The sequence below is a fragment of the Cornus florida genome, unplaced genomic scaffold, assembly GCF_030987335.1.
Source record: "Cornus florida cultivar Cherokee Brave unplaced genomic scaffold, ASM3098733v1 CherokeeBrave_3.0.0_Hap2_Chr06, whole genome shotgun sequence".
Taxonomy (NCBI): domain Eukaryota; kingdom Viridiplantae; phylum Streptophyta; class Magnoliopsida; order Cornales; family Cornaceae; genus Cornus; species Cornus florida.
The window spans coordinates 59,623,394-59,639,680 of record NW_026775576.1 but is presented as its reverse complement, the minus strand read 5'-3'; the positions used below and the strand labels follow the sequence as shown (position 1 = coordinate 59,639,680).

Below are 16,287 nucleotides of genomic sequence, written 5' to 3'. Positions count from 1 at the left end.
AATCGGTAAGTGACCTAACGGTATCAGATTCCTATCAGCTAAAGGGAGATAAAAGGTTCAAATCTTGGTGGAGCTTTAAAAAACTTAAAATATAGGATTAGTGCAAAAAAATACCTTTGAATTATTGCCCTTATGCAAATAGCCCCTGAACTACAAAGTACCCTCATGAACTATTTACTTGTTACAATTAAAAGACAAATTCATCACAAAAGACTATTTTACCATTTCTCACTACATTTTTTATTTCTTATTAAACTATTTTTACTATCTTTTCTTTTATCAAAATATTAATTATATCATTTATCTTAAATTTATTATTAATATCAATTTATCATAAAAAAAAAAGAATAAAAAAAAGATTTGTAACTACCATTTTCTAATATGATTAACTTATTATTAAAATTTCGTTATTTATAATAAAACTTATTATACTCACTTTAAAAAAATTTACCATAAAAAATACCAACTTTTTCATACAATATATTCACGAAAAATTAATAAATTAATTACTTAAATAAAAAATGCCTTCTTTTTTTTTGCAATATATTCATTAAAAATAAAAAAAATAATTACTTTGTTCTAAATTTTCTAATTAAGATTTATATTTAAAAAATTAATTTCAATTTTTAGAGATAAATTTATACAAATTTAATGAAGAATATGTCATCAAACTAGTATGAAATTATTTTCATAATCTATTTCAATAAGAATTATAGATTAAGTGTAATTCAATAAGAAATGACATTATGATCATTTAATGAAATATAATCAATATATTGGGGTATCTTGCAACTAAATGTGATAATTCGAGGGGTTTTATGCATAAATATACTTTAAATGGGTTATTTGCAAATTTCAACATAGTTAAGAGGGATTTTTTACACTTTACCCTAAAAAAATATTATCCGAAAACTGAGAAATGCTACCAGCACTTTCATTTTAATTATCGTTTATTATTATTATATTATTAGATAAATAATATGCAAATCAAGAGTCTTAAGTGAAAACGTCACACCAGCGACTCTCAGTCTAGTATCGTTTCCTTGTATCATGTGAATGTAAGTTGTCCATAAGAATAAATAAGTGTGTGAATTTCTTGTTAATGAAAAAAAACAAAAAATAAAAAAAAATGACAAAGGGTGCACTTTTATTGAACCAAAATACTGTATATATGGTAATAAAAGACATTAAAGTAAAAGTGAGCCTTAACTAACAAATACATGGTAAAAGTGAGCTTTAATTAAAAATACATCAAACTGCAAGGGCATCCGCAACAAAATTATTTAGATGGTAACAAATTACCCCAGTAAACGTTATTAAGATCTCTTCGCTGCCCTCCTCTAACCCCCAATTCTCCAAACCCTAACTACTGTACCAGAAACCACAGAGAGGGATATGGATGCGATAAGGAAACAGCTTGATGTGCTGATGGGAGCGAACAGGAACGGAGACGTGACGGAAGTCAATCGAAAGCACTATGATCGTGATGTTTGTCGTCTCTTTTTGGTTGGTCTATGCCCTCATGAACTCTTCCAGTTAACTGTAAGTGCCCAATTTTTCTCTCTCTCTCTATATATACATGCATAGATATACATGCATAAAGAAAACCTTAATGTATATTCTTCGGTCTTTTCATTGTGTCATGGACCTATGGTGTGGTTTTTTTGCTTTTTTTTTTCCTTTCATTATCTTATCATAGATATTGGTTTCAAAAATTTTGGACTTTAACTTTGAGATAGTTTTCATTTTGCTTCTTTGGAGCCGAACTATGTAGAATTAGGCTTAAGATTTCTTATTTGAACAATTTTTCGTGGCTTTCCCATTGCTACTGTGTCTAAATTTTTTAATCGTTGGGAAAATAATTTTTCTGGTCAATGTTGTTTGAGCTCTTGGTCGTTCAAGTTGACCAAAGTGGCTAGGTTTTTTTTTTGGGTAAATTGACGGGGTTTAGTTCCAATGAGGCATATGGGAAGTAATAAAAGTGCTATTTTACTGAATAGCGTTGAAGTATTTTGTTAAATGAGCTATCCTGCCCCCTTGGTTTAAAGGGTTTAGGATCTCGTGATTGTCAACAAATGGGTGCTTGTATTTTCACCTCTTTGTTTTAGTGGTACTTCAGTTTTAAGTTGTTATGCAATGATTTTTATGATCTTAATGTTTCTTTTTGTTTATTATTTTTGTCCATTAGAAAATGGATATGGGACCGTGCCCAAAGGTTCACTCGTTGCAGCTGAGGAAAGAGTATCCTTTTTTCATGTGGAGAATGCGATTGATTTCTTTTTCTCTCCCCTCCCCAAACACACGCCCCTCCCCACCCCCCCACACCACACACACAGAGACAGAAAAAGAAAAAACTATAAAAGGAGTAATTACTAAAGAATCAACATTTATATGTTAGAATGATTTTTTGGGTAAAAATTCTTTTTATATGTTTTTAGATGACTTTGGATTTAAATTTATTTATTTATTTAGTGGCAATCAGAAGGTTGTCAAAGCGAGTAGGTGCTGGAATTGGTTTTTGCAACCTCACCATGTTTTGTCGATTATACTCATCCGGTAGAAATTCTAATTTAAGTTTTGCTTTTTTGTTTTTAACTTATTGTATATGTTTACACGGACTCTTCGAAAGTAGTGAAGTACCCGTGTCAGACACATTGCTCAACATGGGTATGAGATATGTGTCCGACACTTTTGGTTGGATTTCTACTTAAAAAGCGTAACCAATCATTCAATTATATTGCATTATTACTTTAGAATGAGTGAAAAGCCATATTTGATAAAAATATTAGAAAATAAAATAAACTAATTAAATAAAATGAATATTTAGCAGTGTTCGCGTGACCTTCTGTTTAGAGATTTGACACGTCCGACACATGAATACATACCCGTACCCTAGTCCATGTAACATAGATTGTCATATAGATTATTTTTCCAAAAACTATTTACGGTATTTGTCCAATTCAATTATCTACAAGTGCATTTAACCCAGCTTCATTTATGCTGCACACAACTCTAGTTGTTCATTGATGAAGTCAGTACATGTCCGTCAATATTGGTTGATATCAGGTAGTCAAGTGATTATTTGAAGTGAGGTGATCAACAGCTGATAACTGGAGTGGTACATACTATCACCACCAAAGTAGGAGTGCTGGGTCAAGTCCTAGTTGGACACTCGGACATGGGTGTGAGTGTAATGGAAGATCTTTTGATAGGGAGGAATCCTCCATTGGGGTGTTGAAGTTTTCTATTATTTGTTCTCTTTTCAGTTGGGGTTTGGGTAGAAATTGTACATCTTTAGATGAAATCGTGGACTTTTTGGGTTCTTTGGGTCCATAGGACTTCCCCTTTCTCTTTTTTGGTTTTTGTACAGCTCTTGGGACGCGTTCCCCTTTTGAACGCTTTCTAATACATTTTTACATATATATAAAAAAAAAGTAACCCCTTCCTGATAAGAAAAGGGAGAAAAATGAAAACAAAGCCAAAGGTCATGTGCATGCCGTGTGAATTGTTACCGTACTTTAGTTACTTGTTCTGGAAGGGAACCTAGTTGCTTGGGTCTGTGAAAGCAAATAGGTCCTTGGCAACTTATCACAATTATGATTGGAAGGCTGATTCCATCATAGATGCTTCATTTCAATACCAAGAAACATTTTTCTTGGCCCACAATAGAAGTATTATTTAATTGAGAAAATCATTTATTATTCATGTGACTAATTGTAATGTGGCAGACATGTTTTGGTTAGTGTGAGGTTATGGAACTATTACACTGCTTTGTTACCACATAATCCGATTCATCATTCTAGATGAGGAACTCTTTGAAAATGTTAAAGAAAGTATTTATGACTTGTTGCCTAATAAGTAACAAAGAAAATATGGAAAAATAATAGCAATATTTGGACTTGAGTAGTTAATGTATAAAACCTCATTGTGGAAGCTTTGGAATATTGGTGAGGTGTAGTCATAATTGATGTGGTTTCGTACTTTTAGTGTTTGTTTTAGACATTTTTCTGATTTCATTTGTTAGAGCCTAATTAACCCTCTTTGTAGGTTTCAACGATGACTGTTATTTAAGGTCATTTCTTTTTGAGCTCCTAGTTATATTCACATCTATTCCTAGTTGATGAATTCTGATCTTATGGATTGGCACATGTTTTGAAATCAGCATTTCTTCCCATGTTACTTTAACTCTTTCCAGATATGAAGAAGCTAAAGCAAAAGGTGTTGATAATTATGATAGGGAATTGGAGGATGTTATAGATAGGCTTATTGTTGAGTGTGATAGGAAAATTGCTAGAGCTCTAAAGCGTCTTGATGAAGAGGATGCTAAAGCGGCTATTGCAATTTCTGTGTCTGAGGTTACCCAGGTGATACTCTGATGCTTGAGTATCCAGGCCACATTCTTTTAGCCTTCGTTTATTGTAATTGTGCTTTCCCCTATCCTCTCTTTTGGTTTTTGTGATGACTTATTGATTCATTTAAATTGCAGACGCCTGAGGTTCTTGAGTTGTCAAAGCAGATCAAGGAGAAATTGAAGGAAGCTGATCAATATGGTAAGTTCTTTATGTAGTAGCAAGCCTTTTTTTTTCTCTGGCCTTGTTCTTTTAAAAGTTTCTTCTAAATTCTTATCTTCCTTCACATCTTTTGGTTCAAATTGCATTCTTCCTACTTGGTGTATTAATAGCAACTGATCATTCTTCAAATGTTCAATTTCTTTTGTTTTGATCTTCAACAATCTGTTTTATGTTGTTGCATCTTGATCATGGTGGTTTCTATTCAAGTGGGGAAATGTGCGTGGAACAACGTACACCTTTAGACGTGGAAGCCATCGGAAGTTTTAATTGATAAGTTGTATTTTTAGTTGAATTTCCTGTTATAATTTATGTATTATTACTTTTTTGGCTTGCCTGATGTATGCTTCCAATAACATCTTTCACGTGAGTGAGCAGTGGTAGCTGATATGAATTTAGTGAAGAGTATTATAAGAAAAACTTAATTTTGCAGATCTAGAAGGCAAGACAGATATGAAGATTCGAGCTTTGGAAGTGGTGGAAGAACTCAGAACAAAAAGAGCTGACAAACAGGTAGCTAGCAGCTTCCTTGAGACTTGACTTTACACTGTTGGACTATCATAAAATTTTTATCTCAACATTATTCATGTTATTATTTTCTCGAACAATGTTTTGGCACTTGTGCATGTGGTAAATGTTTTTTTAATTAAATTTTATTTTTATCTCTATGGCAGTCGACGCTTCTTTTGGATGCTTTCAACAAAGATCGAGCATCTTTACCTCAGCCCCTTCAAAATCCTCCACCGTTGGCGCCTTTACCTGCAGTTACTCCTGATCCTCGCATACAGGAAATGATAAATGAAAAGCTCAAGAAAGCAGAAGATCTTGGTATGACTTTGACAATCCCTTTATATGCCAGATGCTCACCCTTGCCACTTTTCAAATTTGTGACATTTCTTGAACTTGTTTTATTTTTATTTTTGTAAAATAGCACGTGAAGCCTTCTCCATGCTAGATGCACGCCTCTATTACCTTCTTTTCCTATTTGTAAAGTAGAATCTGATTTTGCATTGCTGATGATATTTTTGTTGTTAGATTTCCGTTCCTTGTATACTTGTGCAATTATGAGTATCTTGTCGTCACTAGTACTGTGGAACGATGTGAAAATGGAGATTTGTGCAATATATTTTTATTTTTAGTTGTTGAAATATATCTTGTGTGATGAACCATTTTTTTTATATTGTTGTTGTTGTTGTTATTATTATTATTTGTGTCACTCTGTTTGGTCATCATTTTCATAGCATGGAAAAAGAATGCAAAATATATGCATAATGAGTTTCTATGTTGGCTGTACTCTATTTGTATAATTAAAATAGACAACTATATTTTTATATTTGTTTTAATGTAAATGTGACAATCTATTATGCACATGTATCTTAAATGTGAGTATAATGTACATACGTACATGTTTTACTTTTTTTTTTTTTTTTCCTTTCTTCGTAAGTAATATTTATTGGAAGCTCACAAAAGGGTAGAGCATCCCGTATACAAAAGGGGAGAGCATCCCAAATTCCAAAGCATAGAGCAAAAACCTATATCCTCAAACGATCCACAAAAGACAATAGATTCTCTGTAGATTTACAATTTCTCCCATTAATTCACAAAAATAAAGGACTTTGTACATAGAATTTCAACAATCCACTAGGAGACTTCTCCAATTCGATGACGTCCCTATTCTTTCTTTCAACAAGGGCTACCACAAGAACAAAGGGGTGGCTCCCCAAGCATCTCTAGCTTGAGATCCCACCGAGCAACCTCACTAAACCTCGAGCATGCTTTTTGCAGAAGTCGGCATGAGCCATTAAAATCCCAAAAATGGTACCTAGCATGGACCAACCATCTCTTACCACAGGTCAATGCAAAAGAAGAAGACCCATCAACTCCTCATCCCTTTTGGACATACAACACCAGTTAACGGTGATCTGGCGCCTTTTCCTTAGGTTGTCGATAGTCAAAAAAAAAAAATTCGAAAGTTGTTGTCCACCAAAGAAAGCCACCTTTATGGGGGGGCATTGATGCACCAGATTGCCTTCCATGGAAAAGGAGGCCCCTAAGCATTCCACAATCTGCTGTTGAAAGATTGCACCTCGAACCTCCTGTGACCAGAGCCTAGCCTGGACCACTCATCCATCCCCTCTCCACACACACTCTGCCAATAAATCCATCTCCCAATCTTGCAATGGCCTCCCGAACTACACATCCCAAATCAATCTCCTGCTATCAAGGGAAAACCCCCTCCAGTGACCTGTCTGTCACCCCCCACCCCCCCAAAAGAAAAAAAAAAGATCTTGTCTCCTGTTCCTCACTCTGAAGTGAATGTACTTGGAAACTCTTCCCAACCTCTCTGGATGAATTTAAAAAGACCCATCCTAGACGGTGACATCACCCCTGGGAAGCGCCAACCACCTGTGGATTCCCCAAACTTGCAAAGGATGACTCTCTCCCACAAACTATCCCTCTCTATCCCAAATCTTCATTAGTGAAACTCGTCGTTGAATCTTTACGAACTGAACTCTTGATTTTAGATCTCACAACAACAAAAATCTGAAAAAACCTTTCTAGATTGCTGCTAAACTTGATTACGTAAACAACAATAAATTAAGGTCAACCTTTAGAAGGTTTTAAATTGGAGTGACTGCTGATTTTCTTAAGCTATAATCACGATGGCTCACGAAGTGTCGTATGACTCGTACACGTTGATTTACTGCTTCTTTCTATATGTTAATCTTACTTGTTCTTCATTGTTTTCTTTTCTCTTGTTTGTGGATGGGCACAGGTCAATTGTATATAGGTGACAAGAGTTTGGAACAAATTAACACTCTTTGTTATCGAATCTAAGAAATAACATGTTTTACTAATACCGGTTGAAGCTGTATTGGTCTCGTAGAAGACTTGAATTGGACAACTAAGAAGATGAGCCAAAAAAGAAAGAAAAGAAAAGAACTTTGACTACTATAATATGGATTATTCTTGATCAACTAGGAGTCTAGGACTCCATATTAGCACTCAATATATTATATCTACAGTCTATATCCAACAGATATTTGGAATTATTAGAATATTAACAAGAAGCCTTTTTCCCAACTAGCTGGCTACATGAATCCTATTTTTCCATTCTGCTTTTTTTAAGGCCATATCTTTGGTCATATATATCCTTCCTTACTAGCTCTACTCATGTTAACTTTGGTCTTCCTCTTTCCTAGTATTACCCTCAATGTGGACGATGTCAATCACTCAATCTTCCTAACTGGTGCACTTAAAGTTCTTCTTTGCACATGACCAAATCATCTTAATCGATTTTCTTGCATTTTATCACCAATTTGTGCTACTCCAACCTTCTCTCATTTCTAATTCTATCTTTTTTATTCTTACCACACATCCATCTCAACATTTGCATTTCCGCCAGTCACTTTATGCATGTGTTGTTTCCTAGTTGCCAATGTTTTTACCTATAAAGTATGGTTGGTCTAATAGCTATTTGATAGAACTTCCCTTTCAATCGCAAGGGAATACACCTGTCACACAATATACTAGATGCACTTCTCCATTTATCCCATTCCGCTTTTATTATATGGTTAACATCGTCTCCAGTTTCCTCTTCATTATGAATAAGGGTAAAATGCAAGAAATCCCCCTTAACTATTGGGGTTTTGCAAGTAACCACCCCAGCGAACTACATGATTTTGTTGCAATTTAGCCCAGCAGGTCACCAGAAAAGGCAAAAGACCATTTCACCCTTACTATAAAATGATGTAATTTTAGTCTTTAGCCTCTTAAACTGCTGACGTGGCTAGTGAAATCCGACCAACCAACGGAAGTGTGACACGTGGCATAATTTATTTTATTATTTATTTTTTTGCATCAATCAAAACAAACTATTACACCAACTCCTGCTTCCTCATTGACAACGCCATAATGAAGAAGCAACAATTTTTTTTGTGTGTGAAAAATCTCAGCAATATCTTCCTTGGGCAAAACCCCCCAAATTTGTGATAGTTGATGCAAAAATTGGCGAGGAAAGTGAGATTAAGATAGGATATGCTGGGATATGAGTGACACACACACACACACACACACACACACACACACACACAGAGTGAGGAAAGAGGACGCGCGATTCACGTCGACCATGCACGGAAGCACATCGGCAATCTGATGAACGCTGAGTCTCAATCTGAACATCAATTCGGCGACGAGACCATGCTCTCGATTCGGGTTCGCCGAAACAAGCAATTGGGTCTCAATCTGAACCATCAATTCGGCGACGAATGTGAAGATGAAAAGGGGGGTGTGTTGACGGCTAACTTAGGGTTCCGACGAGGAGTGTGAGGGCGTTGACGGAGAGGAGTAGTGAGGGTCTAGTTTGGGTTTCAAACCCTTTATTTCATTCGAACTTCTTGTTGATTCAATTTTTTCTCCTGCAAATGTTTCCTGTGGAAATCTTCAATTCTCCGGACAAGCATAGATACACACACACAGAGAGATAGAGGGAGGGAGGGAGAGAGGTTTGCTCAACAAGAATTTTTTATTTTTCTTTTAGTCCGAAAAAGAAGATGAACAGTGCTTGTAACTATATGTATATGAAGTGATAAGGTTGTGTTTGGGTAATTGGGTGTAACATAAAACTAAGGGTGTGTTTGGGTGTAATGGTCACAATAAGGGGTAATACTGTCTCATAAGGGCATTATGACCATTAAATATATATTGTGTGATCACGTGACTGCTCCTGACGATTTTAACGGTGACATTCAACCGGCCGGTCGCCGGATGGGCTATCTGCAACAAAAATGTATAGTTCAGGGTTATATTGCGACTTTTGAAGTTTGGGGGGGTTGCTAATTGGTCCATAGTGCAGGGGTTATTTTTGCATTTTACCCTTATGAATAATTGAGCCTAAATAAGGAAAATGTTCATTTTTGGTCGTCTTGATTCTTAATCCTCACTACCTCATTTGTATTTATAGATTTACCAAAGTTACACTCGATGTATTCAGTTTTATTTCTACTTGTCTTAAACTATTTTAATTCTGTTGCAACACGTTGCTCAAGGGGAATGCCCTAGCATTTACTTGTCTATTCATAGGATTCATGTTCATATTGGTCATGACAGTTTTACGATGCCTCCTTTATCTGGGTTTGGGATCGGCAGTGTAAAGAATCACAGGCGGAGTTTTTATGACTTAAAGTACAAGATATCATAAACAAAATTTTGCTAGCAGAATTTTGGTCTCTTAGGATTAAATCCAAAAATTTGTGTTCACAATTAAATTAGCAGCATAGTAACATTATAGGTTCTATATGTTATTCCTTTGCCTTTTTTGCTTGAATGTAATGTTGGGTTTGTGTATGATTCTTAATGTTTTGTTTGTTCTTCAGGTGAGCAAGGACTGATTGATGAAGCTCAGAAAGCTTTGGAAGAGGCTGAAGCACTTAAGAAGGTTTTGAATTTGATTCTTTTTAAGTATATTTTTGTTATATCATTTGCAAATCCGTACATCTTAAGTTCATGAGTTCTTTGTGGCTGCTTATTTCATCATTAGTCGTGCTCCTGAAATTTATTTATTTATTTCTTCCCTCTTTTAATAAGATAAGAAAATTTGCTCCTCTTGATGCACACTTAACTTTGGCATTTCCTCTTTTCCCAGCTACCTCCCAGGCAGGAACCTACTTTGGATTCCTCCAAATACACTGCTGCTGACGTGCGGATTGTGAGTTTTCCCCCATGCTGCTTCTAATCTTCTTGCCATTATCTGTGGAAAGGGAATTTTTTTTTATTTTTCTAACACTTAATAATTATTGTTAGCGAGATGATGAAATTTATATGCTTGTAGTCACTGTCACTATGAGGGTTTTGATTAACAATGTCTAAAGCTCACATATAAATTCTTTTGAAACAATTTGCAAGGTGGTCATTTTAGAGGTTTCTATAAAAACAGTGTTTTTATGAAGTTAAAAACTTTCTACTCAAGCACTGTGTATATGTTTATATATATTTTCAATCTGTTGACGAGTAGTTTTCAATGAGAGTGATTCTCTAGGTAAGAGTTGTTTGAACTTAAAAAATTATGGGCTTGACAGGTGCAACACATATACAGCTTTTCTCATTTCTCATGTTATAATTCCTGTGATTTCAGACTGATCAGAAGCTACGAGTCTGTGACATTTGTGGAGCATTTTTGAGCGTTTATGACAGGTAATTTTTCTTTCTCCTTCCTTATTCTTTGCACATATATATTGTACGCTTTTTTAAGGAAGGACAAGTACTTGTGCTTAGGGTTTCAAGTACTTCAGCTTTTGACCTGGCAATTATACCTCCTTGTCACCAGCAGGCTCTTTGGCCCAGTTTTACGAGGATAAACTTTTGCAGCTAAAGAATGTGCGTCTTTTTCTGTTTTATGCTTATAGATCATGCTATTAGTAGCTGAACGTTACGGGGCAACTGTATTATATTTTTCCGTCTTTTGAAGGTTTTTAATATTTTTAGTGGTGGAGCTATTTTCATTTTTTTTTGCTACTTTAAATGTGGTTTTCAGTGATCGCCGTTTAGCAGATCACTTTGGAGGAAAGCTTCATTTGGGATATATGCAAATCCGTGAAAAGTTAGCTGACCTTCAGGTAAGATTGTCAATTGTCCTACAGTTGACTTATATTTCTTAATTCAGTGAAAGTAATTACATGTTAATACTAGTTAAAAGGGTGTGACTCCATAATTGCAAAATGCTTCTGAAACCTCGTCTGGTTTGCCTTACATCTGGCATCTTTGTCCTTTTTGCCGTTTATGTATATGTTTGAACATTTAATTCCTCCTCTATTTTCGTATAAAGTAGGCATCATAAGTACTTTTTATTTCTTTTAAAGCAATCCTTTAGAAAAAGCAACTTTCTTCTAAGTATTGCTGTTGTTCTAAACTGGGAGTTGCATGTTTGTCTGTGCTATCATGTATTTGTTATGTACTTAAGTTGGTACTCTGATGATTCAGGTGCTGTATAATGTTTCACTTTCTTCTGTAGAGATTTTCAGTTAATATGCCTCTCTGAGTTTTTCTAACCTCTGAGAAGAGTGTTTGCGTATATTAATTCTTTTTATTTTGACATGGACTTATATTGAGGTTCCCCAGAAAAGAGATAAAGTGAAGTAATCTGCTCCTCTTCTTCTTAACTGTGTAAACTATTGGAAATGTGGTTCAAAAGAATCTGTATTTCATATTGGAACTATTAGAGAAGAAACACAATTTGCTTATCATGTGATCACGCTTAAGGAAAATGAAATGGATGGAATTTAACCATTTCCATCTCTTGGTAGACTCCAAGTATGAATTAGAACTGAAATAGAGGTAGAACTTAGGTTGGTTATAACTCCAGGCTTCATGCTTTTTTGGTGGACTTGATTAGCCTTGGCCTTGATTTTATATATCCTTTAGCAAAAAACTGAGCTTGAGCAATCTGCTGCTCAGCTTGTATGGGCTCCATTTGTCTGACCAATTTGAAGTGATTGTACTTGCTGAATGCTGTCACTTGGCGTGAACTAAGCATCCAACTTTATAAGAGAACAATCAAAACCTAATTATTGGTCTCTGTAAAAGCTGCATGATATGGGTACCTTGTCACAACCCAAGCCTCCCTTACTTGGTGTAGCTTGTTACATGGGTTGTGAGTGGGAACGTAGTTTCCGTCTGGGTATGCGCCCTTGGATTGCTGTTGCATATTCAGCTCCTGTTGCAGCTGCTACTGCTGTTTTCTTGATCTACCCAATCGGTCAAGGACCTTTTTCTGATGGTATGCCTCTAGGAATCTCTGGTACTTTCAACTTCATGATTGTATTCCAGGCTGAGCACAACATCCTTATGCACCCATTTCTTTCATGATATTAGCACTCTGCTTTACTCATGTGGGTGCCATGAGCTCAGTCCATGTGGGGTTGACTATCTCTTGCCTTTACTTGGGCATCTTTTAGGCATGCCTGGTTTGTGCCATCTTCATATTTCACTTCTCTTGACCTTTTGAGAACTCTGAAGGTCCTTCAGATTTTATTTTGAGAACTTCTTGTGGCAGGCAGCATAAAGGATCCATCTAATCTTAAATTAAGTGAATTGGTATGTGGGGACAAAACATGGTTGATTGGAGCTATTTTTTGAAATTGCAATGCATGACTTCTGTTTTATGCCACTTTCGCAACCCTCTTGTTTTTGTTCCACTAAAAGGCTATTTTAGCAACTTAATTTAGAGGGACTGAAGAAAGGAAACTACTGGGCAAATAATTAGTGTTTTAGATTGCTCTTTGGAAAAAAAAGAAATGACATTCAGGGAAAAAAAAGAACAAAAAATGTCATGGGCGAAATATGGGTTCTCTTTCACTTGAATATTAATCTAGTCTTGCCATGTTGATCCGGATTATATTTCTTCCTCATGTAATGTTTGTGTCCTTTTCTTTTCCTGCGTTGTTTTGGGAATTATGAAAGAAATAACATTGACCAAGGGCCCTGTAGCCTAGTGGTACTAACTCGTCTTCCAAAGTAGAGTCCCCGTAGGGGCAAAAAGTGGGGGTGTGTGTGTGTTTCTTGCCAACAAAAGAAATAACATTGGTAAATTCTGAGTTTCATCATTTGTTTGTGGGTAAGCATGCGTGCATCATTTACAACAATTTTTTTTTGGGTTGCGGGGTTGGCGGGAAGATGCATGTTCATGTTGTTAACTCTGCTTGTTGCCATAAGGCTGACTAGGTAGATTTCTAACTTGTTTGGCAATTGATGTCAGGAAGAAAAAAACAAGAAAAGGAAGGCGTATGAAGATGATAGAAGGTAATCTGATTTTTAATGTTACTTTCTTTCCTTGTAATTTTGTTTTTTTCCTTTTTCTTTTGTTTATTTTGGGTTTGGGAGGGGGGAGGTAGGTGTTTTGTAAATGTCGAATGGTATTTTTATTTATTCGCTCCATCTCTGGTGTTGCTCTGGTTGCCTTTTTTTTTCTACATAATTCTTTTCACTGTGAAGATCAAAGGAGAGAAGCCGAGACCGTGACAGAGAAGCCAGCAGGGATCGAGATCGAGGAGATAGCCGTGAAAGGGTGAGGGATTATGACCGTAGGAGCAGAGATCGTGACAGGTATTACGACCGTGATCGTGGGTATGATAGGGAACGTGACAGAGAGAGAGAAAGATCCCGCAGCTATGATTCGAGAAGTCACAGGAGATCGCGCTCACGGTCAAGGGAGCGTTCCAGGGATTATGATCACCACAGGTGATGCTTCATGTAATTGTGTTTCTTTTATTTGCTTATATATTTGTTGTTGTATAACTTTGAGGACCGTATTTCTGAAAATGAAAGCCTTCCAATTTTGATTCATTTCCATCTTAAGGACAATTTGTTTATTTTTTTTCAAAAAAAAAATCAAGAAATGACAAATAATCGGAACAATGTTGTAGATCAATCTCAGGCAGTGGGTATATCTGGTATTGGGCAAACCACCTTTTTTTTATTAGTGTAATTGGAGATATGAAGCAGGAGTTTTTAGCACTGGGAACAGCTTCCACCACTTTAAACATCTGAAAATCTCACACCTGGTTTCTCGTTGTTTTCCTGTCCCTATTTATTAGTTTTGTTGTTGAATACTTGATGCTTTATGTTGAAATGTCACCTAATGGAACTTGTTCTGATCCAACTTCTTTTGGCATTCAAGCTACAATTAATATCCATCCTGGAGTGATATATTTGTGTTTCTGATCAGATTTTGATTCTTCTATGATCTGCATTGTTCATCAGGCATCACGACCGATACTAGCTGGCTAGGGAGTGCAGCTGAGTTGCTGCGTCGGCGTCACGACCGATACTAGTTGGCCAGGGAGTGCAGCTGAGTGGCTCTGAACCTGGGAAATGTGTTCTTGACTTGGTCGATGCTAGAATTTTTCTAGGGGAGAAGACGATAAGTGTGCTTTATTTGAAAATTAATATGGCTCCTGTAATGGTGGAAAGAACCGCTATGAAGATGTTCACTGGTATTGTGTTTGAAGAGATTGGTTTTGTGTTGTCTGAAATTTACCTTTATGGGTAAGTGATGCAAGAGCCTTTTTTGGACCTTTTAGTAATGTACACACAAGGCTCTTTGATCATCATCACCTGTTTGAATTGCACTGTAACTGTGATTCTAAGGATTTGTGGGTAATTAATTCCTCTGGACTGTTTGTGAGCAATGGTAGAACTAGAGCAAAGGTAATGTGAACCGAACTTGGAGAGAACTTGAACTTGGCCTCAAATTCTAGTATTGCGTGCTTAGATGGTTTTGATCAAGGGAAATGATGTTCGTCTTTTACTTTTCTACATTTGCATTGGCCTTGCTCATTCCATATAGTAACAAAAAATTAGGCGGAGTGAAGTGTGCAAAAGAGGAGTTCAATCCATGTAAATGTTGCGGGAATGAAAGTGACAAAATTTAAGTTCAAACTAGGGATGTTGGATTGGTGGTCATCTCTAAAGCTTGTTTATCTCCGACAATTTTAAAGTGAAATCCAAGTGTCACGTCATTACTCGTGTATGGTTTGATAACCCTTCATTTAAACAGAATTTTTAATATGGGCTTCATCTAAGCCTAAGAAATAGGACTCGGAGTAAAATGATGGACCGACCCCAAAGAAAGGATCAATTTTAAAGATTTTGAATTCTTTCCATTTTCAAGGTTGTAGAGAAAATGATTTATTTATTTTTTAATAATGGCGGTGTCACGTCTCTTAGAACACTCCACATAGATTACACCCCATAATTCACTTAGAACACTCCACATAGACTACACCCCATAATTCACCGCTGGGCTCGAAAATGTGAGGAGAGTTTTTATCATTATACTATCCCTACGGAATTTGGCACAATACATTTGGAATACCGAATTTAATATAAATTAATTGAGATGTATTGAGGGTGGAATTTTTTTTATATCATTGATAAGAAATTCACACACCCACTTTGCTTCTTTGGAGACTCAAATCATCACCATCCATCTTGGGAGGTAGAGGAGATATCACTATGCCAAAAGGTCCAACTTTTTTTTTGATAAGTGCCAAAAAGACATTTGGTTCAATTGCATTTACATCCTAGCTCCCTTGAGTGGTCTCCAAGTCAGAAATTGGGTGACATTTTTGTATTCGAATAGATAGTTTTCTCTAACTAGATTAGGGTTTTTGGAGCAAAGCAAAGAGGAAGAAGAGAATGTCTACATTGAAGAAAGCCCTTGAGGGTTGGATGACAACAACTATGAGTGGCTAGATCTTCTCTTGGGGCTAGAGATAGCCCTTAGGCTTACTTCCTAAACTCAGTATTTTGTAATTTTTGGGGATTTACGTTGTAAATATTGTTTTGACCTATGATTATATATAGATTTTGTGTTTTTACATGATTTGTATAGATTAATGCTTCCAATTAATCTTTTAATTCTATTTATATGTCTATGTATGTTAGAATGAATGGTCATGCGCTTATCACTGGATTTTATGAGTTTAATGCATGTCTATGTGAGTTGGAATTGTAAATTTAGTGATGGTCAAAGCATGGATAGTGCTTAATTGGGTACTCTTGTGGTTTATTTGATGTATTATGCTTATTTCTTTATGAATTGTGCTATCTCCTTAGTTTTAATTGATTACTCTTGTGGTTTATTTGATGGATTATGCTTATTTCTTTATGGATTGTGCTATCTCCTTAGTTTAATTTTCTTATCATTAGTATAATTGCGGTG

The 16,287-nt window shown here is 35.9% G+C and overlaps 1 protein-coding gene across 4 annotated transcripts; it reads left to right on the top strand.

The window, feature by feature from the left end:
- Window positions 1-1,301: 1,301 nt before the first annotated feature.
- Window positions 1,302-14,739, top strand: LOC132311630 (uncharacterized). 4 transcript variants are annotated; one of them, XM_059809633.1, is made up of 13 exons: window positions 1,304-1,542; window positions 2,189-2,241; window positions 4,196-4,364; window positions 4,487-4,550; window positions 5,002-5,081; window positions 5,243-5,396; window positions 9,944-10,005; window positions 10,213-10,275; window positions 10,702-10,760; window positions 11,101-11,182; window positions 13,321-13,364; window positions 13,557-13,802; window positions 14,325-14,739. In XM_059809633.1, the coding sequence occupies exons 1-13, from the start codon at window positions 1,396-1,398 to the stop codon at window positions 14,341-14,343; spliced, it is 1,242 nt and encodes a 413-aa protein (XP_059665616.1). In that variant the 5' UTR covers window positions 1,304-1,395; the 3' UTR covers window positions 14,344-14,739. The 4 variants fall into 4 exon arrangements, 3 of the variants coding, with proteins under 3 accessions (XP_059665618.1, XP_059665617.1, XP_059665616.1); XR_009483070.1 differs by lacking the exons at window positions 13,557-13,802; window positions 14,325-14,739 and adding an exon at window positions 10,894-10,943 and having other exon boundaries at window positions 1,302-1,542; window positions 13,321-13,355; XM_059809635.1 differs by lacking the exons at window positions 13,321-13,364; window positions 13,557-13,802; window positions 14,325-14,739 and adding an exon at window positions 10,897-10,943 and having other exon boundaries at window positions 1,302-1,542; window positions 11,101-11,183.
- Window positions 14,740-16,287: the final 1,548 nt, after the last annotated feature.

Coding starts and splice junctions, on each gene's coding strand:
- LOC132311630 (XM_059809633.1), top strand. CDS start 1,396: ATGGATGCGATAAGGAAACAGCTTGATGTGCTGATGGGAGCGAACAGG. Junction 4,551..5,001: donor GAAGGAAGCTGATCAATATG/GTAAGTTCTTTA, acceptor TTAATTTTGCAG/ATCTAGAAGGCAAGACAGAT. Junction 5,082..5,242: donor CAAAAAGAGCTGACAAACAG/GTAGCTAGCAGC, acceptor TCTCTATGGCAG/TCGACGCTTCTTTTGGATGC.